General features: G+C 40.5%; 1 protein-coding gene across 1 annotated transcript; it reads right to left on the reverse strand.

Annotated features, from left to right (window-relative positions):
- Positions 1-553: 553 nt before the first annotated feature.
- Positions 554-23,513, reverse strand: UBE2D3 (ubiquitin conjugating enzyme E2 D3). Its single transcript, XM_054295579.1, has 7 exons — positions 23,108-23,513; positions 8,929-8,992; positions 8,813-8,844; positions 6,330-6,407; positions 5,388-5,493; positions 3,942-4,035; positions 554-2,364 (listed from the first exon to the last, which is right to left on the reverse strand). Exons 1-7 carry the CDS (start codon positions 23,129-23,131, stop codon positions 2,319-2,321), a joined length of 444 nt encoding a protein of 147 aa, XP_054151554.1. The 5' UTR covers positions 23,132-23,513; the 3' UTR covers positions 554-2,318.
- Positions 23,514-27,818: the final 4,305 nt, after the last annotated feature.

Below are 27,818 nucleotides of genomic sequence, written 5' to 3' on the forward strand. Positions count from 1 at the left end.
GTTTACACTTGCTAATTACAAAAAATTATTACCTTGGGAACATGACAGATGCAAAAAAGAAACAGGTACTGGTCCAAACAAGACTTCTGTCTTCCATAAAATATTTTACTATTTTTTCCTCTTCCCTGACCCTTCATCATGCACACTTCCTTGTGTTCTCCCACACCCGCGGTCTTACACCTCACAAAACATCTTCCTAATTGATCATATAAGTGATTTCAGTGGCTGTGACTCCCAGGACAAAGTAATAAGCATCTAATTAACACAAGTATAAAAAACAATTGAGACCAGCACATTTTTAAGCCTAAAAAATCAACTTTTACCTCACTTGTAATGCTACTGGCAGCTGTATTCCAATTTTCCAGCAAAATGGTGTAAGCTGGCTAGCAAAGCAGAAACGAACTGCAACTTCACTAACAGATTTCAGAAAGTAATCATTGAAGCATGTACTGCTAAAGAGCACCCAGGTTTCTAAATTCCAAGCCAAATGAACTTGAACATTTCAAGTTCACTCTCAGTTTAGAACCAGAACAAACCATGTCCAAACTACATGTTCAAATTTTTATAAAAATTAAGGTTTAACATTTATTTTACATCTAGCTTTCCACATCCATGTGGGGACAAGGAATCAGAATGTACATAACTATAAGCAGTGCAAAAGTGGTGCCAGTGAGAAGTCACAGATGCACAATAAAGTGATAGTACAAGACTAGAGAAAATGAAGCTATGGATGTTAAGAATGGAGACCAAAAAGATTAAACAAGGAAAAATATGAAGGAAGAGGGGAGGAAAGAGTCAGATGTTTAATAATGCCCTTGTTGCTGAAAGATAAACTAATGGCACAAGACAATGTTTCTTGTAGAACAAAAATCCAATAGCAATGAGTCTTTATTCACGTTTAGTCACCTGACATGAAGAAAGTGTCTGTTGCATTAAAATAGTCATCAATGTAAATGGCAGCATGGCTGAACAAGTCCTTTTCAATGGCAACGAACATCCCACATAGTAAAGTCACTTCAACACAGCCTCATGACAATTCCCACATCAAAACAGTACTTTATTTTATAATTTGCCTCATCATTACCCCCACATTAAGATCTTTCAGTTGTCAAGTGTACAAGGTGAAGAAAAAGGTTCTCAGTCAGCAAACACAGGTGCATCAGGAAGTATCTCCACAATACACCGCTTCAGATCTGCTGGGTCCCAAGTCCATCCGTGAACGCTGGGCTCCCAGCACCAAGTGCAGCCCCCTACTACGGCTACACGACTATGTTAGCTTATTAATTCTGCATCCACCAGGCCGAGCAATGTGCCAACCTGCAACAGACTGAGCATTAGAACTGAAAATGGCAGAAGAGTCACTCTATTGAACTTTACATCATTATTTGATGTTAAACAACGAGGCAAATGCCAACAGTATATACAAAAACCAGCTTTGCTTTTACAAAAGATTTTGTTTCCCATATTGATTAATCCAGGCAGCTAACTCATTGGTTTATGCAACTTTATTGAAGAAAATAAATCAATTACTAGTAGAGCTATTAGTTGATCACTCATCCATTGACAACTTGCATCATTTATTCAGTGCTATATTAAACAGTGTTTTGGAAGACAGATTAACTAATAGCTCCAAGCCTCCTAACAAAATTTAAATGAATTACAAAAATGTTCTTAAACCCTATTCTGGAATACAAGGGATGTTTGACTTCCAATTTCCATTCTCTGTAAAACAAGAACTGGTCATTCCTTTATTGACATGCATAAGATACATCACATTTTCTGTTCTGCTGATGCTATAGATTCAGTACCAATTCTCCAGACACATCAGTTATGAGCAAAAGCATATAATAAAACCTCAGTTCTCTAACACTGGAAGGTTTGGAACAAGATGGATGTTGCTACAGCAATATTACTTCTTTGATGGGAGAAAACTGAACATCCATCTCCCCTCCCCCCTTCAGGTGGTATCTTCAGTATCTGTTAGAGCAGTGAGGAATGTTTGTTTGTTTTTAATCTCATAACCAAGTTAGAATGAAGACATTGGCCACATAATACACATGCTCCATTAAAAAAAATTCTGAATCTTGGGCAATTGTTCTTGTGTAACTACTTTACAGATTCTAAAAGCAGTTATTGTCCAAAGCTGGAAGAACTAAAGTCTTCTCAGATGAGCATGTGCATGAATGGAAGGAGGTAAACAAAAAAATAAAAAAGATGAGGTCTGATAGGGGAGCAGCCGGATAAGAAAATCAAAAAAGGAACAGTAATTTAAAGTTTATTCCAGCTATAATGCAGGTTATTCTGACTTTAAGGTAGCATCACATGGCATACTTCTGAGTCCATTCCCGAGATATTCTGTTGTACCTGCAGACAAAACCAGGAACTGAATTAACATCAGCATGAAAATGACAATTTCCTAAGCAGTTTATGATTAAATATGATTTTAATCCCACCTCTCTGTTCTCTTTACACTGTGAGAAGTCTCTTTCTGTACCGAGACATACCTGAACTCAAAAAATTGAACAATTTCCTCCCTACTCCAATTAGGATAGATATTCTCTAGTTTTTAGGAAAGCCTTAAAGTCAAGACAAGTAAATTTGCAAGAAGTCTGTTATGAAAAAAATTACTGAAAGAGAAGAAACAGAGACTATCTGGGATGGAATAAAGGCAAATACTTCATTTGCATATTGTTCTTAGGTTAAGATTACAGTATCTATCCCATGCCATAAGTAAAGATTATTTGGTTAATAATGCCACTGGATACAAAATGTCAAATTTCCAATTTTAAAGAAAAACAACACTAAGCATTTCACTGCACTGAATATTCTTTTCATACAAATATACTGCTCAAAATTTTGAGACTATTTAAAGTACGCTACTTTCACAGGAACTGAGCTGACAATTAGTTAACACTAAACTCCATGCTTGTCAGTAAGTTAATAATTAACTATACAAGCAGAATATAGTTCCCATATATTTCCAAGTTTATATGTGGAAGACAGACACTGCTGATTAAAGATAATTGAAATCTGGATTGTCTGAATTCACTCATGTCTATATATGAGGTCTCACTACAGGGCATCATTTTGAACCAAATTCTGACAAAATCTGGGTAAGATACTTACCAGAACAAATTGACAACGTAGCTCAGAACTCAGTAATTACTTCATACTAACTTTTTTTTTGACCATGCAAGAGTAGTATCTGTGAGAAATAGTGACTAGCCAATACATTACACACTAACCACAGATCAAGCTGTTAAATTTCCATGTTCAGTAACTGGTGCATCCATTACCTGTTAGTTAATCCAGTGCCTTAGAGCATGCAGCACCCAAGTGCTGACAAATTTCCATTTTGTTAAATGCACCATAACTTGCAAATATTCTTACCCTACAGCATAGCGTATTTCTCTGTCCACTCTCTTGCTAACCTATTGTACCTAATTGGACAAATATATTTAGCATTAATATATATAAAACCCCCCAAATCTGCTTCATATTATTCTATCTGTGCAAAATGTTAAAGATACCTAAGGAAAATAAAGTTGTTGCAACACAGATGGGGAAAAAAAATCTGCTGCCCATTTTCAAGGGAAGAACCAAAATTTAAGGCCAAGCTGCTGCCAAATGAAGGCATCAAAACAACAAAGTTGTTCAAAAAGCATTATGAAGATCTAACTAGATTTATGCATGGTAAGCAAAATAAGTCAATATATATACTGCAAAATACTTCCATGCACATGAGAGAAAGATACGTCTCTTTCACCCATAAACTTCAAAGATGCCAAGCTCCTTTGTTTTTAAATTATGCACTACTCACTTTGACACACAAGTTTTCTCCATCTCAGATCTTCACAAAAGGTTCACTGAACACAACTGCTGTCTGACAATGAACTCTTACAGTCTGTAAAAATACCAGTCTTGCACAATTCTGTACTTACTTGTCTCTGTCTGTTTTATAGATACGTGCAATCTCTGGCACTAGTGGGTCATCTGGATTGGGATCACATAACAGTGAACAAATGGATAAGAGAACTGCAAAAAAAAAAAGCAATCTCAATAGTGAAAGAGGAATGGCAATCTCAGAAACAATGGAGCACAGATCTTTACATCAGCACAATGTCGTCACAGGACAGAACCTAGAATTATTTTCCTGAAAAACAGCCAAAATGAATTCATAACTGTTAAGTAAAAAGCCCAGACTAACTTAAAGGTTTGTGAGAACTATTTGCTTCCTATATCCCCATACTTACAGCTGTCAGCACATACACGAGATCAGCACTGTTGTGCCCTGCACTATGATGTAACATAGCAGCCAACACAAAAGCGCATTATGTACTCTGATGAACAGCATATCCATGGTTCTTTTCACTAAAAGTAGAAAATCCTCAGATTTAAGTTTTTCGTTTTTAAATCAGACTGAATTCTTTATTTGTTGTACATAAGGCAAGAATATTCTGGTCTGGACTGACAAAAACTACACACATGTTGTAAAAATCCCAGTGACACTGTTGTGGGCAACGATGAGGACTTCATCTTCTACTCTCACAGATGCTTTAGAAGAAAACAGTGAAGCATTAAAATGTAGGGAATCCAGATTCAAGTAACAAACTGACTGTTTGGACAGACAGGAATTACAAGTTCTATAGACAAAAGGGCACTTTGAGGGATCTTTTGAAGCCACAGTGACCAGTGGCTTTGAGGCAAAACAATTAGATCATCATGAAAATATTTGAGAATTATCTGTTATTTACTGTAGTAAAATGAGGAAAGCCACAAATCTTCTCTTGCAACACAACATCAATTTATCATGAAGTATGATCAGTAAACTTAGTTCTTTAAGTAATGCAATGCAATGCAATGCCAGTGCACCATGGTAGAAAGCAGCAGTATGTATCAGTAAGAGATTTATTCATCTACCACAGATATGCTAATAGAACTATGCATATAACTCTAGACAGGATGAAAAAATTATGCAAATTTCAGTATTAAAAACTGACTTGAAATTAATCTTTCATTTAATATGCATACGCATCTACATGGGCAGCTCCAAACAAGCAGTTTCTTAGCCTTAGCTTGAACACCCCAACACAGGCTTAGTTCAATCCAAATACCAGCAAATTCCTTTGGGTCCAAGCTGGTAAACACTGCTAGGAATACTGAAGCAAGTAAATGGCCAGACAAGGCCTTACACAGCCACATATGAGAAAGTGTTAGAAAAAAAAATCCATTAAAAATGCAGTATCATCAAACTGGCAAAACACAGGCTTGAATGAGGAAGGTAAGTTAAGGGAAAATCAAAGAGATAGGTAAGAACTTAACACAATCAAAGCTAAAAGCACAGTATTCAGCACAAGATGGAAAAAATTCTCCTTCACAAAAGTTACCTTTAGAAATAGTTAAAGCAGGAGACCACTGTGATCTTAGAATATCAAGACAAATGCTGCCATTACTGTTAATATTTGGATGATAGATTCTTGTTGTAAATGCAACCTGCAACAAAAAAGAAAGAAACGAAGAATGTGTTTGGGTCTATGACAGTAACTGCACCTGTTTTGCTCAGTCAAGCCCTCAGTCAATTCCATTTACTCTAAAAGAAAACGATTAAGCAGTTAAACTGCATGAAATTCAGGGAAACGCACCCAAACCACAAGCTCTGAGTCTCCCACTACCAGGCACTATTTCCAACAGAGAGAGGGCAAGGATGAGTTTTAATCCCAGCTGCCTCTGATGAAGACACCCAAGAGCAGTGCCAAAACCACAGAAACACTTCTGTCACAGAGCTAAGGAACTTCCAACACTGCAGTGACCCCGAGGTTAAGGCCTTCATATTGACTGAAATTTGGAAGACAAAGCTAGTGGCTGATAAAGCTACCAAAAAAGAGCATATTTTGCAATTACTGCCAAACTCTTAGCAAATAACCCCTTCTCTCAATTTTAGGCACTGAGCAAGTAAACCCCTACCCACGCTGTCACATTCCTACAGACCAATCCAAACAGCCACAATAATACTTGACAGTCTCCTTGGCAAGAATTCTATTATAGTAACACAAAGCTAATGAAGTTTTCCTATCAATTCAGAAAACCAGAAATGAACCCAAATATTTTAAGACATTTGGAATTCACACACATGGATCTGCTCATAAAGAATATGCTAACACACCCAGTTCTGTGGTAATCAGAATGGGACCCACACATCTAATAGATGGTAAGAATGCCTGAAAAGAAGTGAGAACTTGACAATACTACAATACAGAGGCTGGTAATTTCTTTCCTGTACTCAGTTCTTTAAAAAGCACTAATTTCACAAATGACATGGCAATACTTACCTTAGGTGGTTTGAATGGGTAGTCTGTGGGAAAGTGAATTGTCAAGAAGAACACACCACCCTGATATGGACTGTCGTTCTGTCAAAGCAAACAAATAATTCTCCTATTATCATCTTTAGGACTAAATATCACTGAAGATCTTGTTTTTAAATAAATGGAGAGGCAATTTGTTTAAACCAAAATGTTTAACCCACCAATACAAGTGAGACATAATTAAAACCCAATTCCTACTTCCTAAGCTAAGTGATACAGAACATACACACATCATTTACCATGTGGACCTCTCCAAGCTAACGCATCATAAAACCCAGCAGCTCTGACAATCCACTCAGGACTAGGGGGCAGAAGCATTCAAATGCTTCTAAGATAGCTCCAAGAAGTAATGTTAACAGAGTAGGGGTCCCATCAGATTAAAAAACCTCCAGTTCTTTGTTTGGAGCTTATTTGTTGTGACCACCCAAGTTCAGAGTGGCTGCAGACTCCCATTCCCTCCTAAATTCTGTCCTTAGCTCCAGCCCTGCAGAAAACCTGTGAGTACACAGCTAGGCCCCTGTTCCTTGAAAAAAAAAAAAAACCCAGAAAGACCCCAACAAAAAATCCCACCCATTCCACCAGCACAACCAAACAGACAAAAGAATAATCATAATTCAAGTGAATTTTTCCTCTCTTTCTGTATTAGAAATTAACTGTAATCTAATATGAGAGAGTATTTCACATTTCCCTGCTTCAAGGGAAGAATTACTGGGGTAATTCATTCAGGTGTCAAACTATAAGCAGTAAAGCAACATGTGGAAGTAAAAAATATGATAGTAAGAAGAAGAAAAAACTGGAGTGACTAAATAGGAATTAAGTTAGCAGTTACAAGAAGAAAGAAGCAAAAGGCTTTTAACGCAAAATTACAACTAAATTTCTCAAATAGAGCTAACAAATATCATTGTTGAATCTGAAGAATACTTTGCTGTTAATTCTGGACTCAGGGCTAGGGAAAATGAATTTAAGGCATACACAGTACACTTCTACATTATTTGTTAATATAATTCTCATCTTAATTGCAAAAACAGTTCACCAATATAAGGAAGTAACTACGTATTACTTAAATATCAGAGAATGAAAATCTGCACCACAAGACAGGGGACTCAAACCCTCAACATGCAGATTATACCCTACGCTGTCTCTGATGAAATCTAGTGATCAAGATAGAACCTCTTGTATTTGGTCAACAGATACCATATGAGGCCTTAAGGAGCCAAAAAATACCAGCCCTTTTACTGGACATATTGTGGGGATACATTTTATCAATTACAGAAACTCTTTCTAAAATGTGTTAAACCAAACTCTCATACACCCAGGAAGATCAAAATATCCTATTGCAGAGGTGAAGATCAGATGATTGGTTCCACAATCCCTGTCTGTTACTAAAGGCAGCAGCACTAGAACTACTAACACCACACTGACACACTTCTGTCAGGGTACTGCCCAATCTGGAAACAGGAACGCAGACCTTCTGACACCACGAAAACCACATGGGGGAAAAAAGGAGCTGTACATTATTACACCACCAGGGAAAACTAAAAATAATAATCCCAATTTAAATTCAACCAGTGCTTAATACCTCATGACCATGCACACACCAGCCACGTAGAATCATCATATCCAGTGAAGTGCACAACACTCCCTGCCATTTAAGCACGAATATAGCTATTGAACAATTCTATCTTCTTGAGGTAATGATGAGCAGGTACTTTGGGATGAAGAAACATCTTTCAGTCCAGTGAACCTCTAATACCCACCTCCTAATAACACACTTGTAGCTATATATAAAGCCATGGTAATTCCGCATCACTGATATTTAATGCTGAACAGGTTACAGGTTTTGTCTTTTAAATACAGGTAACCAGAAAACTCCAGATGTGAACTGCTTCCAGGTTGTTTTCAACAAAAGCAAACATTTGGATTCCTTAATGAGGAAAAAGTCCCATTCAGGTTTCAGATGCTTACCTTACATTCAACACTGACATTTTTCTCCAGTCATAACTAAAACCTCACATTTCAGCGATTATTCCCTCTTCTATTCTTTCAAATATTCAAGATCTCAGCATTACACCAGACCAAATATGGATTCCCTTTAAAGATCCACACAAAAACATCCCAACTAATTCCTGACAGTAGAACCAGGTCCAGGTACAAAGTTCATGCTAGATTAAAACTTCAGAAAAAGTTAAATGCAAACAAAATTTCCAGATATTTAGTAATAATACCTAACATTGCTCTAGAGATTATTTCAGCTGAAGTACACGTCCTTGTAAAAACACCACAACAAAATAACTGGTGGGTTTTTTCCCCTCCCTCATTTTCCTTTACTGTAATGAAGATCTCTAGAACTTGGATAAGAGGAGCTAACAAAAGTAAACCAAAACCCCAGAGTTTTCTCCTCAGTAGGAACTAGTCATTTAATATTACATCACAAGAATCAGAATACTTACAGGTCCCATAATTGTGGCTTGCCAATGAAACACTACAAAAGAAAAACTCCGCATTATTATCTAGGCATGATATGCTTTGAGTCAGCAAACAAAACATAAAATTTAAAGTCACTTACTGTCATCTCCAACAGGACCTGCTGAACACTGTGCTGGAGGATCACGGGCTAAGTCACTAAGTTCCTTTAGGAAAACAAAAACAAACGAAAATCGTAATTCTCACTTCATGTCTAGCAAAACCCTTTAACAGTTTTTCCATATACAAACACAGAAAAACGTGCAATTAACAACTCTAAGAACCACTAGATCAAAAATGTTTATAACAGACAAAGAAGCACCAAAACCACCTGTAACTACAGTGACTATGCCTTTCCAAATACATGTATGTCACTACTCTGGAAACACTCCTGCTGAAAAAAGAAGCAGAACACAAAGCCTTAAGCTGGCAAAGTCTAATCACTTTTTGATTAAGAGTTACAAAGACTCAAGTCTAGAGAAACCTGAAGTGGAACCAGAGAAATCTGCTGATAAGTCTTCATGAAACAGGAAAAACTCTGTATGTAACATCTGACATTAGAACTAAGAACAGAAGAAAAAACCCCACAGAAACTTGGTTTCACTTCACCCACCACCTGCATTAGGGATGTACCTCACAGAGATTGAAACAGGAAAATTCAAGAGGCTCACAAGTGCTGTAATCAGGCAAAATATATGTATTTTTTTTATTTTAAACTTTGCATTTAAGACAATTATGCCTTTAAAATTAAAAATTACTGGACTGCAGGAATAGTTCTCTCCCTCCCCCACTACAGAGGAATGGAAACAGACAGTTCAGATGGAGGATTCCTTGGGCAGTAACAATACTGTTGTGAGGAAATAAAGAAGCTCTCCATTAAATTGTTTTAATGGCACACAACTCATTTGTTTGGACAGTGTCTTAAAATTAACTTTACACTTTGAGTTAAAGCATGTAACAACCACCTTCTTTCTCCCCTGCCCTCCCTTGACTCTAAAAAGGGCTTCAAGAGCTTCTACAGATTAATCTGCACTTGTCAACATATCTAGAAGTCTTAAGAAAAGGCAAACTATTCGGCCCTTCTTTGATACATTAACAGTTTCACACAAGTTGTTTTTTTTCCCCTGGAAGTCTATACAAGCCATTCAACCAAGAACTTTGTCAGACATTTAAGAAAGCCAGGCATATCTACTACGCTGAAAACATTTGCATATTTGGACCAGACAGCTAACTCTTGCCTGGGAAAATCCTAATGGACATCCTTAAAGTTTCACAAATTCTGCAATCCATAAAAATTCACTAAGTATAAGCCAACAGAAAATGAGGAAAGAACCCAAATTTATGTTTCTTGTAACATAAAACAGCTTGTTCTTTGGTAAGATGATAGCTCCTGCAAACACAGAAAGAATAACACCACTTCAACATGTGCAAGCCCATACACTAAAAAAAACCCCAATCACAACCAACCAACCAAACATTTCCCAAACAACAAAACCGCATCACCCAAAGCCCAAAACAATCCCCTTCCTTCCAAACACCAAGAAAATTTAGTCCCAGGTTTCCTCTCCCTACACTCGTTAATTCTGATGCATTTTCCAGTTAATAAATATTTCCATTTTGCACTGGCATCACAGTTTTACAAAATGAAGCCGTATCAGTTTGGATAAGCAACGGCACAATGAAGTTAATAATAGTACAGCTCATTTCACTGCTGCTGTTTGTAGAAGGCAAACAGCTCTTTCCAGATCATCACAGTACACCATTTAGAATGCATTTTGCTACACTCTCCAAATATTACTGGGAGGCCTGATGACAGACTTCTTTCTGCCATTTAATATCACTTCTTAGTTCCATATGTTGTTCATTATCCTCCAGAAAAATTTGCTAACTTAGATTTATGTTATTCAGGTAAAGGCAAACAATAAATGTAAAAGAAGCTTCTGATAGAAAGGTTTCATTTTCAGGGCATTTTTTTGCTGTTTAACAAATACAGCAGGTTTTGTTAATCAGATTTATTTCTCATCAAAATGTATTTTCCAATTCTAAGTGTGATCAATCATTTCCAAAAATCTGAGAGAAAAAAGGTATCATGTCCCTTGAAGTAAGCTGTAGCAAAAAAATAAGCAGAAAGACACAAATGTTATTATTTTAATGCAGTTGTACAGTTATTACTGGATTTAATAGTAGAAGTACATTTAGATTCTCAAGGTTTTTTTTTAAACTCTCACAGGGACTAAGAACTGTGAAGACTCTTCATGCCATATACGAAAACTACAAAATTAAGAGCACGAAGACAAGGATGAGACAAGATTAGCATAAAGTGGAGTGTCAGAGATATGTGCATTTGACTAGAGAGGTCTTCAAAAGGTACTACTACCTTCAGAGAAACAAGAATTCAGTACTCAAGATAAAAATAGTCTACTTTACCACAGCAGGAAAATTAGTAATTCAACATCAATAATTCAACCAGGAAAAGTAATTGCAGATGTAAGACATAAATTAAATTTACTAAGTTCCAGTGATACATTTGTGAAAAAAACGCTTTGGAAATACTAAAAAAAAAAATTTAAAAGCTAAAACAAATGAGTTTCAATATTCCAGGCTCCAATCATTTCAAAATTTATGTCTGTACTCCTTTTAACTACTTGAACTGCTCAAGATAACAAGGTAGCAGTGACCTTAATTAAAGGACTGAAGTTTTGTCTGGTCTAGAACAGCTCAGTAAAAAAAAAAAATAATCACCCTAACTGTGCTAATCAAAACAGTTCAATATACAGATAATTCTGGGAACAAATGATATCCCAGTTGGCATTTCACCCACAAAGCAAGTAATTCACCCACTAAATTTGGAGGGGAAGAAGCTGAGGTGGCACACACTCTTGTATTTGCTTCTCTGGAGTACTATGCTCAGAGCAGTCTGTAGTAAAGCTGTTTGCTTCAGCAGAGTGCAAAGGGCTGTGGAGAACTTGGGCAAACATGAAGCAAACCCTGGTTCACAGTAACACCAAACCTACTTCATCTCTCTCTTGAGTGACACTTCACATCTACATAAAAAGGGGAGGCTTTTTACACAAGGGAGTGGAAAGTTCTGAGTAACTTTAAAAAGCACTTCCTTCTGAAAGCTACAACTCTATGGAACACAACAAGCAAACTGGAATAACTGGAAACTGAACAAGCAGAGACACGTGGGCTGTGAGATCTGGAGTGCAGGTGAAGCATTTTATTCAAGGAAAGGAAGGGGGCTTTTTTTTAAAAGCTTCCCACTCAGCAATATAAATACAAATCTACTTTCTCAGCTCAGCAACCAAGAGTAACAATTCTGTAACAAAAAATATTGAATTAATATTTTTACATAGAAGAGCTTTCTGCTTCTCCTATTCCTTCTATAGTACCTACTTCTCCAACTTAGCTTCCTTTTTTAACATGGTTTCAGTAATGCTTTCCCTTTCTCAAGGGCTATTAAGCTACATCCCAAATTTTCTTAAAAATCCTTAAAACAGAACCCACATTTTCCTGGAATCGGTTGTTATACTTTTTCACTGTAGAGGTACTTTAAAGAAAAACCAAACCAAAACTCCCAAGCAGCAAATGTGAAAGACTGCAGAAACAATAACCCAAATCTGGTGAGGAGTGTCACACCATGCACCTATCGGGATGGATTAGTCTTGAATTACAACCGTGACCAGCAGTCTCTGTCACTGCCAGAGGTTTCCGGTGCAGCTCCAGCATGTCACCGTTTCTGTGTCCCAGTTTCCAAATATAAAGTGTGATAGTTCCTACTTCTCCACAAGGATGATTAGTCACTCAGCATTTTACAGCCTAGAACGCTGTTAAAAGAGTAAGCACCAATGCTTCTGTTAGAGGACAACAGCAAAGTACCACAGACAAGGAGCAATACACGTTCAATTCTGCAACAGTTTTGGAAAACAGGGATCAATAGAAATAAAACAGCAGCACCCAACACTGCAACAGACAGATCTGCTCTAACACAAATTCAGCACGTTGTTCTCTGCCAGTTTCACATTAGGCTGCTAGCAAGATTCAGTTTCACTGGTGAAACAGCCCCATTTTTTATCTCCTCCCTTCTCTTTCACTATACATTTATCAGAAAGCTAACAAAAAAACCCACAAACCAGTATTTTCAAGAAAAAATGCTTATAAAAAAGCTGACTAACCTGCTTGTGTTGCAGCAATATAATCACAACTAACATCGAAAATATGGCTTAAGCTTCAAGTAAGGATTCAAAACTTTGACACGTGAGAGCAAATGCAGGACTATGCTCGTATATAATAAAACCAGAAGTACCTTTCTTTTCTTGACAGAAAAGCTGCTAAAAAAATCCCTCAAACAACTCCCCTCTACCAGCTATTTAAAAGATTACAGAAGCCATTTAAAGAATGAAGAAATCATAAAGATTAACAAAGGCTATCTCAACCAAATATGCATGAACAAGAAAACAGAAGTTTCCAGGTCCCAGAAAATTCTGTAGGAGATGACAGCCTAGTGCCTAGCAAGCTGCCTTTTTGCAAGGTACCAAATAATGCAGCATCTGCACCAGTTTCTTCCCATTTGTCAGACTCCATACTCCCTGTGGCATTACTACATTTTTTTAGTTTAAGCTGGAAATAGCCAGCCATTCCTTTTAATGATAGTAACAGCTGACTTAAACACAGTGACAGAAGATCACTCCAACCAGAATGACTGAAGACTGTCCTCCACAGGCCTTAATTCACAGTTACATTTAATATTGGTTCATAACACAGGTATTTGTTAAAATTACATACTGCAGTTTTCTGGTTTGCACTCAAGAAAGCATAGAGGGGCTATTTTAGAGGGGTTTGCCTTAAATTTCCAGAAAATAACTTGGAGGACATGAAGGTTGATGCAGTTAAATCAGAAGTTAAGAAAAAATAAATCAACAAACCACAACACAAAAAACCCAAACAACCCACGATGCTCACACACCCAAAAAACCCCACCCCCCAACCCAAAGAAACCCAATCCAACCAAAAAAGGACAAAGAGAAAAATGAACACTTAGGCCAATCAAAAAATCAGCATTCATTAACTTGACTGCTTGTCTAATGATGTGTCAAACAGGATATTTCAAACTCTAGGCAACCAAAAATTCATCACTGCATTAGTCTTACTCATTAGCTCACAGCTGAAAACAGCTTTAAAAAAGAAGGAAGGATTGGAAGCAGCTATAAAGGGAGGGGAAGAACATTTAAGCCTGTTTGAAGATTAAGAAGTGTCAAGCAGCAAAGAACTACTGCCTCAGCCCACACACCTGCATTTGAAACATTCGTTTCGGCATGGCAATTAATTACACCTGGAAGCAGAAAATAGCAGTTTGTAAGGACACTGAATGTGGATTTCTAAGCTGAGTAAGAAAGCAATGGCATAACAGACATCACAAAACAAATGTAACCAGCAGAAAATTATCTGTTTCAAACAAGCTGGCCTTCTGGTGAAAAATAAATAGATAAAAGCAACATGCAATGGCAGTGCAAGATACAGAAAGACATAGGTTCCTCTTGATTAAAAAAGGACAACTATGCAGAGAAAACACAAGAAAAACAAGCACAAAAAACAGCAAAGACAATGAGCACAGAAAGGTTTTTAAGAAACCCAAAACACAACTAGCAATGTAACAGTTGTAATCCTTCCTATTTTGGTTATTCTGCTTCTATTTTTCATGGCTCTCCCTTCAGTCCTTAGTACCGGATTTTTCAGCCTACACCTCACATACTGTTTGTACAGTGTCTAGCAGTAATACCATCATGGTATAGGAAAAGACAAACATTGAAATATTCATGTTTTAAGCCTCACACTCAAGGAAGGAAATGCCAGAGTGCTGTGCCACTGCAATTAAAGCACTTGGTGTACTTGGACTGTGATATAAACTACTCAGGTGACTCCCTACTATCTCTTCAAAGAACCTAAGAACCTACCTTTCAGTACACAAGGTCTTTGTGAATGAGAGTATTGTCTACAGCTGTTCTCATCTGTTCTGGAATCTGGAAGGTGTACAATGCAGGTAATGGTTTTTGGGAAATTTCAGAGTTACTGCAACTAAAATGGCTCTCTATTCCAATGTTTTGCAGAGTAGCTGGAAAGATCCAAATGGAAAAGGAATGCAGTTACAGACTTTGCTTTCCTGGTCATTCCCTAAAGGCTTTCAGAACAAACTTTAAAAAAAGGTGGCAACTACACACCTGTAGCTGTGCTTTGAACCCAAAAGTGCAGTTTGTTCCCCCTAAAGTAACCAAAACCACAGAAGCTGTCTTACTCGAGATGAAGAAAATCTGACTGCTTAACACACAAATTCTGAGTTATTATAACAATTGCCATACCCTGAAAACAGCAGAGATTATGAAAACGCTCCTGGGCTCAGTGGAGAATGAGGACTGTACACATTGGCTCAAGTACATTGAAAGGGCAAGGCTGAAGTGAAGTACTGGTTAACTACTGAGGCATTCAGTGACAGTTGAGTATTTTAATTCTGCCACTTCCAAGCTTTTGAATATCAGACACTGAAACTTAGCATGGCTTTTCCCTTGGGAGTTTTTTCCTGCAAGAACCACAGTAATCTTTGGTTCTGTAACCCAGGACTACAATGCAGCCCTCAAAGAAGAGGGTAACTGGTATAAACAAAGGCCACACAAGAAACACCAAGATGTGCCTTGCTAAATGAAACAGAATGGCTGGGAAACTAAGGGAAGGCTGAAATTCAGTACTGACAAATGTAAACTGAAGCAGGTGGAAAGAAGTTTATACTCGAAGTAAGGCACTCTTTCCTGATGGCTACCTCTCAGAAATGCAATTTGGGCATCGTGCCAGACATTTTCACACCAATGCTGGCTCATTATTCCTTAGATACTGGAGTTTGGCAGCATTGTGCAAGAGGCTCCCAACATGCTGCCCTTCAGCCTGTTGAGGGCACAGTAACTCAGAGCAGCGTTTGACACATAACCAGAAGCGGCACCTGTACACCCTGCGCTCCATGGGACAGAAGAGTCCCAGAGTTTGCCAAAACTACACAAACAAGTTTGGAGACTGGCTGTGTGCAGGACAAGTTTTTGTAGAAATGACAAGTGGCCTCAATGGGGCACAACATCAGTCAGTGTGCGCTTTCTGAAAAGCTACAACAATTATCCATATTCTAAAAAAATGAGGACACTGTAACAGAGTTATCAAATTAGTATTCAAACAATACCATGTCTGCAATCAGCATGGTGAATTCACTGTTTAGCAGTAGCCTGAGATATTATTCTGAAATTTATTAATTAACCTAATAAACTCTGAAAATCAGCTCTCCTTTTAAAAAAAACTGTCTTAACTTTCACCGGTCCATATTTTTCATGAATACAAAGATACATGTGAAAGTTATTACAATATACCACAGGGGTGCAGCCTATGGACACAACTATGTGGGACTGACTATACTGCCTTAGTTACACTGTACAATTACCCATCATATATCATATTATGCTATTTCTGACACTACCCTTCATAATCATTCTAAAGGCCTGTCTATAGGATTAGGTACAGTTACACACAAAATCAACTCACAGCAAGACAACTAACCAACCACTACCAAAACAAAACACAAAACTATCTGGAGTACAACTGCTCTTACAGTTGAGTTCCACCTCAGCTATCCAGAGAATAATGATGTACAGAAAGATCTTAAAAAATAAATGAGGGAAGTTTTAAGTTTCAAAGCATCTTTATGAGCAGACTGCATCCTGAAGTAAGGGAGTAGAAGTGGGGGCTTGCTCATGTGGCAAACAGTAATTAAGGAGATCTTCCTATATTATTCAAGGCAAGAAAAAAATTGTAAGTAAGGCTAAAAGGAAAAACATATCTTTCATTTATCTGATTTAAGAGATTTTTTTGGCATTACTACTCAAATAGGCCAACAAAGGTTGAGAAGTACTGCCTGTGAGCAGTGCACTTATTTATTAGACACTCAGAAGAGCTCAAAGAGGTGATGAACACCTGGCCAACCTAACTCCAGGTTACAGAGAAAGCTGCTCACTATAAAGGTAACTAAACATTTAACAAAATCTTCTTACCTTCCCCATCAGAAAGACCTAAAGCACTTCAGAATCTGCACCCAGTTCAACTGGCAACTCTGGTGTCTAGATGCTTGTGGAAAGGTTTAAATGTTGGTCACCTTTGTCTACTGGGCTGTGACTTTTGCAAAGCAGTCTACAATCCTCTCATCTTGCTTTCTTAAGACCGTAATAAAAACCTATCACAATTACAGTGGAAAAAACTGCAGATCTTGAAGACGTCTAGTATATCACACGTCTCAAAGGGATGATGTTCAGAACAAAGGCTTCCTTTACACAAAAATTTAATACTGAAGTTTACTGTTGGTAACAATCCCCCTATCTATTTAGCTTTCAGTCCTGAATCTTGCAATGCTCTATTTTCCAGTATTAAATCTTGTCTACATTCGAGTGTTTTACAAAGAGCTGCTAAAGGTATAAACACCAATTTAAACTTGTGAATGTAATTTTAACTTTTTTTTTGCAAAGCTTCCCCAATACAAATTTATTCAGATCTGTGTCCCACAGAAAACCAGTGAAGAGAAACTGGTTTTTTTTTTTTTTTTTTTAAATCTCCTGCATTTTTAATTTGGAGTTTAAGACATTAAATTTATATTCCGAAGTTTACAGAACTTTGTCAAGCATTTTGTTGCATCTTTGTGCAACTCTACACAATTTAAGACTTTAAGACCAACTTGGCAAAAAGCAACCACATTTAAAAATGCACTACTGACTGCAGTTATATACACACACACACATTCACAGCGCTGCTTTCATTTCTTAATTTTTTTCTGCATATTCTACCATCAGGTTACTACATCAAATCAATCACAGCAAAGAATGCTTGTAACTCAGCCCTTCCAACATAAGCTATGGCATCTCAGCCTAAAACCATCAACAGAAGTGAGTTTATTCTGAGAGATCAGACCTAAGGCTGAAGTGCAAACCACAAGTTCCCATCTGCCAGCTGTGATGCAAAGGGGAGGGACCTACACAAGAGCACAGGGCAGACAGTTAAAGTGGCAAAACCTTCATATTTGCAACAGAAAGACTTCTCAGGGATGGCGTATCAATGCCCTAATCCAAATGACACAAAAGCTCAACCCTTTCCCACTCCACCTTACCAGCTGTCACTTGATATCTCAGAGGAGGTTAAGAACCTCCATCCTCTCTCTCCTCCAATATTTCAATCCAGTGGATGCAGAGAACACATCCACGGCTAGGAAGGGTGTAACACCAGGCTGGAACTGGGCTCCACAAGGAACAGAGAGATGCCTTTGGCAAGAGGCAGTTCACTGCTCAGTACCCAACAGCTGCTGCTTACAGCTGTTTCCATCCTTCTCCACTCCCTTATCCACTATTTGTGAGCTCAGAGAAAAGCCTCAGAACTGGTTACAGACTGGGCAGGAAGTCGAAGGGAGCTCGTTCTGTAGAGTTCCACCTCAGGCCTTCTGTAGAAGAAACCCACACTAGGAATAACAGCAAAAGCACACTTATTTTCTAAACTAGATCTCTAAAATCTGGAATGATCATAAAGATCATAAGAGCTGGCCACCCTTTTTACTCTGTATACATTATCCCACCTAAATGCTTGATATACTGGAGGACTCTTTTTAAAGTATGCAAGAAGTACCCATCTAATGGAATATTGATCTCTGAAGTTCTGTAAATCACTTAAGTGAGATAACAATCCCCATTCTCTTCCCACTCCAATGCACACATTTAAAGTTCTATGCTGACTGGGAACTTGTTTCACAAACACTGGATTAATTTAACAAGAGCAATCTTTAAGTTATCACAGTCCAAACTTTCCAGTTAAGGAAACATAGGTTTTCCTCTCCTATAAAAAAATGGCCAGTTCTTAAAACACACCCAATATTTTATTAATAAATGCTGGCCTTCAATACCAAACCTACCCAATTAAGAAACATTATTTCCATTTTAATGATATTAATTTCATAGTGGAACTGTCACTTCTTTTTGTTTAAGCTAAATCTTAAAGAGAATTTAAGTGATGACAGCTTTCATCTAATGCTAAATATTTTATTCTGACTTTAAAAATAATTTAAGTTCAATACTAGGGCCTCCCAGACTCCATTACTGCAGTATCATGATTTAAAAACCAACCACTGCCTTCTGGCTCAATGTGACCCTCTTACCACCGAGTGCAATAGTTGTGCTGAATTACACACTCAAGGCAGGGCCTTGGTCCAGCCCTGGATATTCACAATAGTTAAGTGAAATTACAGTAAAAAAAGGTAATTCAATATATAGAGCATTTACAAAGGTTTAAAGCATTTCAACTAAGCTTCCATCAACTGAACTTCATTAGCTAGCTAATCTTACCTTCCTGAGCCCCTAAACACACAAATCCAGACTTATTTCTACACCTTCATTCAAAGCATGAGATCAATCACATAACTCCAACTTTGAGAAAGCCCAGTAAACAAACCCCAAGACTGCCCACAAAAGTGTTGTGGGTTTCATCCAGACAAGAAAACTTAATTCCAACCAGCTTTATTATTGATTTTTTTTAAATTCAAACCAAGTTCAAAAGAAAAAAGTAACAGTTTAAAAATAAAGTAAAAAGCAGGCTTTCAAATGCTTTGACCTTGGTTAAACTAATGCAGATTTCCATGCAGTCCTCACTGATGCACATTAAACCTCATCTCTGAAAATATTGTATTTCCAGGGTTAGCAGCATTTCTTACTATGAGCATCTGGAGAAGGGGAGTTAAAATTGCAATTAATTATACATCTAGGAACAGTGCTGGAGGCTATAGCCTGAGGAAAATAGTTAATTCAGTCTCCGCTCCACCAGTGTCAATGGAAGCCTATCTGTACTTAAATAGCAATAAATGGTTTTGCCACCTTCAGCCTTTAGCTTCCAGGATGCCAACTCCACTTAAGATTTTCTAATAAATTATTCCAATATAATGATGCTGGCTTGTGCTATGCTTAATCAAATGGCCATAAAACACAGCAGGCACAAGCTTTCTTAAGGATTACACGGACGAGACATTTCATGCATACATCTCCTGTATTAATTCTATTTTTAGCCTATCAAGATCACTTAGGCCACTTACATTACCTCACTTTAATGGGTACGTACAGCAGTGATAAAATGGACGTGTACCAATGATGAACCATTTCCAAGTTTTCCAAATTCTATGCATTCCTGATTCCCTACTCGTACATAAACGCTTCCCTGCTACCAGATCACCATCATCATCATCATTCCAAGCGGAAGCTCCAGGATGCTGCAGCAATTACAGCATGTGTTTTTAGCAGGCACCACTGACACTTCAGACCAAGACAATGTGCCACAGCATGCACCAAGCATCTAGATACATGCTCATAAATCATTGTGAATTTCTTGATAATTCTGGAAGGGGAAATTTCATCCTCAGGAAAGAAAGCATTTAATTTTATAGGAAAAGAACTTGCTTGTTATCATAAAACAACTGCAAAGCAAGCCATATCAAGGACAAAGTTTTGCCAACTGAACACAAGCTGCCCCCAGAGCAGATGGCACTGATGCCAATGACAAACTCCAGCGTAACAATAATCTTTCTGGGATTGGCTGTGTACCTGACAACTACATCAGTTTGGGGAGTGCTTTATACGGGGTGTTCCAGAAGCAGACAACCCAATACATAAATACTCATTTACTTTCGTTTTCAAATCAGAAGCAGAACTTGCCAGTTATGCCTTAAGAGTGGTTGCATTCTGAATGTGCAACAGACTTCAAATTAAAGATATACACACACACGAACAGAGTCTCACAGTCTAGTTTTCTCAGTAAAATGAAGAATGTTATTTTGCTTGATATGTCAAGCCCACAAACAGGGAGCCAAATAAACAGACTGAAAATATCTTCACCGGGACATTGAGGATGCCATCCGCTGCAGGAGACAATGAATTCTAGTCCTGACAAGTAATAACACAAACTAAATCAGCTATGATGATTACAATGTTCTGAGGTCCTGGTTTCTCTTTAGCCTGTTCTCATCTACTGCCAAAGACCTACTGCAAGGAAGCAGAGAGTTCCAAGATCTGATCTGTGATCTTACAATTGGAAGACAGGGAATCCCAGCTTATCAGTGACAATGCCGTTCTCTCGGGGCTTTACTGGTTGACAGGATTAAAATTACATTCACAACCATTTTGTTACAGAACTGGCCCTGCTGTTTTTTTATGTCACCATCAGCCCCTGTAAACATTTGTATTGGAAAGCAGTAGAGGAAAGAAACCAACGTGCAAAGAATGGTTTCATTTCACAAGTAAAGTTCACCTTCCAGGCTTGCAAATACAAAAATCAAAACTAAAAACTCAATGAGAATTTAGAAGTGTATCACGTAGTGTGGGGTGATTAAGCTGATAAAAACCCAAACACACACACACAAAAAAACCAAAAAAAGGCAAAAAGAAAAACCCCTAACTCAACTATTTTCCCAATCCTGAACTCTTGCAAGAGTAAAGGAAGAGCCTTCCTACCACACAGTGCCACAGAGCGTAAGGAGCAATACAGGACAAGGCTGTACACAGCAGGCCAAGACGCTGAAGTCAGAGATGACTTACTGGTTCAAGAGTCACGCTGAATCGTTTCCAGGTTCTGACCACCAGATTACTACATAAGTGGGGGTTTGTCTTGGTTTACATTTGACAATAAATTCTTACCTGCAGCGCCTGAACGTGTTTCATAAGCATGAGCTGATGACAAAGCATACCAGGGAGTATCCTAGCTGTGTTTCAACTCAAGTGATATCATCCACTAATACAGGGAAGAAGTTCTGATGGCAGATTCAAAAGGAATTGTTTTGAAACTCTTGCCAGAGCACAGCCATAATTCAAAGACAATCCATTCAGTTAGCTACCCAGAACGGAATTGAAATTTTAGAGGAAAACAGAACTATCCATTCACTAAAAATATTATAAAAAACGCTTTTTTTGGTCGAAAATATGACCACAGGCACTGCGTGAAATTAAAGCGAGACTAACAGGCGGCATGAAGTTTACACACTGTCTACAAAAGGTGTTTTGTACACTGAAATTCACCGATTTCAGGACACACTGACGTTCTGCCATCTTGGCAGGCTATGAGATGACCAAGAAACTCCTCTGAGCTCTTGAAACACGTAAATGCTCCACGTAGCTCGCGTAAGAAGGAGCACAGACCAACAGCGACTTCCCGGTTACGCCGCTGCGCTCCCCATCGCGTTTTGCCATTACATCCCAGCAATTCTCAAACCTGCCGAGAAAACCGAGACCTACTTAGGGGCTACTTCACGCCGGGAGCCTTCTTAGCCTGAGAGCGATTTAATAAAAAACAACCATCGCCACAAACAAACAAATAAAGAAAAAAAAGAGAAGAAAAAAATAATAAAGAAAAAAAAAGGAAAAAAAAAAACCCAAACCAACAAACTTTCATCACCTCGGCATTTTTTCCGAGTTAGCCGCCGCGAAGTTGCTCCACCCGGCTCCGATTGTGCAACGGGGGGGAGGCGGCGGCGCGCAGCGCGCTCCCGCCGGGCGCGGGGGGAAGCTATTCCCGGACGGGCGATGGATTCCCAGGTGTCCGGAGGGCCCCGGGGCGGCGGAGAGGGGCGACTGCGGGGCGAGGGCAGCGCCGCGGTGGCTGCTCCGTGTGTCCGTGCCGCGTTATTGCGGAACGCGAGGGATCCCGGAAAGCGCCCGGGCCAGGCGGACCCGCCGCCATCTTACAATGCGGGAGAGAAGTTGCACAGCAGAGGGGAGAACCCGGCCTGGGGGCCCGGCTGCTGCCCCGGGCAGCGCCTCCATCGCGCCGAAAGCCCTCGGCAGCCACACACGGGCCGACGCCATCCGGGCCGGCTTCGGCGGAAGGGCAGCGGCAGCGACCCCGGGCCGCGCTGACATCCGAGCGGCCCCGGGAGCTGCCTCTCTCCGACACCCCTCCGGCCCCCGCCCTCAGGAAGGGGCCGGGGCCGAGCTCAGGCCCGAAGAGAGCGGCCTCGCAGCCCCAGCCGGGCCGCTGCCCCGCCGGAAGGAGCCGCCGCTTCCCGGCCTCTTCAGCCTCCGCCTCTCCCCCCCCGCCCGTCTCCTCCAGGGGCGAGGGGGGGAGGAAGGCGATGGGGGAAGGGGAAGAAAAAACACCCAAAAAATAACAATAAAAAGAAGGGCGAAGCGGTGAAGGAGGAGGGGGGGGACGGTGGAGGAGGAGGAGCTGCGGTGCTCACTCACCTTGTTGATGCGTTTCAGCGCCATTGTGTGTGTGCGAGTGCCGGGCCCGTCTACGCGCCGCGGTGACTCCGCGCTCCGCTCGGGGGGCCGGGAGGGAGGAGGAGGAGAAGGAGGAGGAGGAGAACGGGGAGGAAGGCGGAGAGGGGGGAGGGGGCAGCTGCTCTTCTCCTTCCTCCGGAAACAGCCGGGGGGGCGCCCGACCGGCCGGCCGCCCGAAGTCCTGCCTGCCTGCGGGCAGCGGGGCCGTGAGGCTGCCAGGGGAGCGCTCCGCCCGCCGCCGCCCGTCACGGCCGGGAGAGGGTGCGAAGTGCCGGGAGAGCCGGGAGGCGTCGCCCGCCCAGGGAAGAGCGAGAGAGGAAGGGCGAGAGAGCCCCGCGCTGCCGCCGCTGGCCAGGCCCGGACGCCGCGGGAGGGAGGGAGGCGGGGCCGGGCCCGGCACGCCGCCGCCAACGGCTCCGGGGGCGGGGCCGAGGGCGAACGGGCGGGGCAGGGGAAGGAAGGTTCTGGGGCCGCCCGCGGGCGCCGCCGCCTCGGGACCGCTGTGCGGCTCTTCCCGCCCGCTGCTCCTGGGGGTCGCGGCGGCTCCGGAGCTCGGCGGTTCCCGGTGCTCGGCCGCGGGCGCGCACCGCTGACGGCGGGTCCCGCCCCGCCCGCCTCCCCGCGAAATGGCGGCAGCGGCCGGATCTAGGCCCGCCCGCTGACGCGGCGGCGCGGTGTTCCTCCGCGCGTCAGCTGGCTGTCAGCGCCGCGGAGGGGTCACCGCCGACCCGCGCCCCAACGGCTGGAGCGGGGCTCGGCCCGCCTGGAGCCTGGGAGGGAACGGCGCTCCCACGGACACGGCCGTGCCGGGAGCGCCTGGGCACGGAGCAAGGCGGGAACCCCAGAGCGATGGGGTTTGCTGCGTTCGCCGCATTCGGTGCGAGTGACGAAGCTAAAGCGCTGCTCTTTCCCAGGAAGAGCGCGGGCCTGGTCTGAGGGTGATGGGCCCGGGCGCTTCCTTTTAGTGGCGTATCGGCACACCCGAGGGTACCAAACCAAGTGTCTCGGTATAGGGGAAAAAACATCTCCAAAAGGAAAATATGGTGACGTGGAATGTCAGTACAAGGGCCAGACGCATCAAAGAGAGTCATATAATCATCAGAATTGGAAGTGACCTTTAAAATCATAAAGTCCAGCTGTCACAGGGCATTGCCCCCAAACCATATCATCCAGCGCCAGTTACAGACACCTGTTAGGCATCTCCAGGAATGGTGGCTCTACCACCTTCCCAGGCAACCTCTTCCAAGGCTTGATCACCTAAACCCTGAAAAGAATTATTCTAATATCTAATTTGAAGCTACCCTGTCTCACCTTAACTCCATTTCCTCTAATCTCCTCACAGCAGGCAGTCTAGAAGAGACTGACCCCCACCTCACGACAACCTTTTAGGTAGTTCTAGAGAATGAGGAATGATTATTTTATTTACAGCGATACCATCTGTGGCACTTCCAGCTCCTTGGAGGGTTTTTATTTTGTGCAGCATGGGCCAACAGATCACTCTCAGGCAGGTGGGTTTTTTTCTCGCAGTAATAAATTGTGCAGGTTTATGCATAGTTCTCTACACGGAGAAAGACTCCTACTCCATTTCGATGAAACAAGAAGAGAAAGATTGCCTGACTGCCCCTCTGCTGTAATGACGGGATGTATCAGAGTGCCAAACATGGCATTTGCTGTCCAGGAGGGATGTCCCCATAATTGCACTGGAGTCCGTTTGTGTTCGTTATAGTGCTGTAGTCTTAGTTGTCTTGCTGTCTAGGATGCTAATTATTATTGGTCTGGAGAAGGCAGAATATTCAGAAAAGCTTACTGTGTAACAACATTTTCAGTATGAAGCTTGACAATAGGCAGCAGTGACTTAGGAGAGCAGCGGGGTTTTTTTATTACTTTAAAAAATAGCACAGTAGCAGGACTGCCATAGTTTTTTAACACTGATATTTACAAGCGAAAGAGTAAACAATGCATTGTACTTGTAAAGTGTAGTTACCTTGCTATGATCTCCTAAACCAATCCTAGCAACTTCCTTATGTAGTCTTCATTTTCTGCTTATTCTTTTAATTGTACTGAACAGCATGTTCAGGAAGTGTAATTACAAACTATTTGATTTTCATTCTTATCATCTTAGTCAAGAATATTGCTGAAGAACACCTTGCTGTTCCAGCTTTGGATTATGGGTGCTATTAAACTGCTCCAAATCACCAGCGTGTCTATCTTTGTACCACAGACATGATCCTCTGCCTTGTGAATTGCTCACAAACTTTCTGAGCTTCATTATGGTTTGTCATCTCAGGAGATTTAGATACTTGGCAGCATTCCAGTTCTACATTTTGTAATTATTATTTGAGATTAATGACCTCTAATATGACTCTATATCAACATTTTTGATCAGACTTGTGATTCACATTTTCTGTATAATGAAAGAAATTAAGAACAGCCCAAACATACTGTTGACAGTGTGTAATTCTCCCTGCTAATTTAAGACAACTGGAATTGTTAATCTGGTAAATCAAGTTTTGTTACGTGTTAATTTCAATATGTCTATTATCATTTGACCCCTAAGAGAATTTAAAATTTATTGGATGGCTCTTGTTTATAGCCATTGCTCAGAAACAGATTTGCCAATTTTAGTTTAGTATACTTGTTTAGGCAAACACTTCATTGCACTTGCTGGTCATTTTTGAATAACAAATCTGCCCATTTAAATACTGACCTTTGAGAAAAATAATAAAAAATTACGGCTTGTGTAGGAATGAAAAACAAGACATGCAGTCACAGTTCTGTGACCAGTTCTGCAAGTCACAGCACACAGTTCCTCTTGGAGAACATTATCCTTTCCACTCTCACCTCCTTTTCCTGAAATTGTGATGTAAAAATCATGTATTTTCTCCTCAGTTTTGGAAATAAATAAAACCCATTCATTTTTTTTACTTCACTAGGAATATTTGGGCAAGCAAGGCCTCAAAACCTGAATATGGTGATGTGCCCATGCAGAGTTTTTCAGCTTTACCACACACAGCATGTGTATTCTTTTGCATAGAATCCTTATACAGAAATATAAAATGCAAGAGGTGCAGATGATGGTTACTGAATAAGGGTGTTGCAACTTATTGTGGAACTATTTGTGTTTGCTTCATTTTAATTTGATTTTTGAAGCTAATACTCAGAAGTGGCTGTGGAGAGGTATTACCTTGTCTAATCCTCCACAGTAGTGGAGTCAGGTTAGACTTTTAGAGGTTTATTATGCAAAATATCTCAGTAGATGTGGCCTGCTAATAAACAGTTTGCACAAAAATACTGAGAGCAAACCAGCTCTCTTGAAGCCTGTCTTTAAATTTTGTTTTTTCGAGTATGGTGTTCCAGAGCCCTGTGTGGCCAAGTGATCAACAGCTTCCAAAGGCTGGATTCAGCAGTGCATTTCAGCTGCTTCCTGATGGTCCAACAGAGGAATGGAAGGTGCAGCCATGGATGGAGGTTGCCTTGTTTGGCTGTTACAGCACTGCCCCTCGGCCCTGGAGGGGAAAGCAGCCCAGCCTTTTAGTGTAAAGGTTAACATAGGTTACTTGTACATCACTGCTGGTTTTTCACTTCTGCTTGCCTGAGACCAGCCAGTTTTATATTTGGAGAATGCTATTCTACCTGCCTTCAAAACAGGTGGAGCAACCAAGCATCCTGGACACTAAGCAGCATTCCATACAGGGTGCTTCAAATATCTGAGGGGAAAGGGGGAAACAAGATGCAAAGGTTTTCCAAAAAGATTTTCCATTTTAGGAGACAAAAAAAAAATTACTTCAACAAAAGCAAGATTTCCATCTAAACCATCCAATAGATTACTGTTAGTTCCTGTTCAGAATACTTCAGCTCATGCTGCTGGAAAAACAAAGAACTAAGATCAACAACAACAACAACAACAACAGCAGCTTCTCCCTGTTTGCATGTATTACCAGGCCTCAATTTTCTCTTCAGCATCCTGTCCAACTTGTTTTTCCTTTAATTACTGTAAATCAAGCTTGCAGCCAAATCCTTCTTTAATCTGAGCAAAACTCACCTTATTGAGGACCCTTTTGATTCAGTGGATACCACAAAGAATAAGATCACAGGAGAAAGCTGATAAAATAAGATTGTTCCATTGGCTTTTTTTTTTTTTTTAAGAAAACAACAACAAAAAGGGTGAATTTGCCAAGCACCATGACAAGACAGTGGAAAAAAACAGGTTTGGGGATGCCATTGTGTTCCACTTGATCTGTTTCAAATTCCATAGATCAGCAAGCCTTTCTGTGTAGCTGGGGTACCTCCCCTTCAATGGGGATGAAGGTCCTAGGTCACAGTTGTCAGTGCATGCTTAGTTCCCTGGCTGTTGCATCTGTGACCATTCTGTCTCCTTCTCTTAGGAAGAAGAGGTAGGCAACCCCCTTTCACATCTGGAATGAAGCCCAAGGTCAGTGAGTTAGGCAGCAGTTAGTTTTCAAGAAATACCAGATAAAAGGTAACTTCCTTGGTATTCCAACTTGGCCAATTCTTCAACAGCTTCTCTCATATTTTCACTGAAACAAGCTAATCCATATTTCCTTTGAATTAGAAGTGCAAAACACTGAGTCCCTACATCAATCCATTTTAAGTTGTTGCAGCTTTGTGTAGAGTGTTGGAAAGCCTAGAGTTTAAGTCTACATATGACTCC

Source organism: Melozone crissalis, unplaced genomic scaffold (assembly GCF_028551555.1).
Source record: "Melozone crissalis strain CALT ecotype California unplaced genomic scaffold, PUWL_Pcris_2 ptg000006l_1, whole genome shotgun sequence".
In the NCBI taxonomy this organism is placed as follows: Eukaryota; Metazoa; Chordata; class Aves; order Passeriformes; family Passerellidae; genus Melozone; species Melozone crissalis.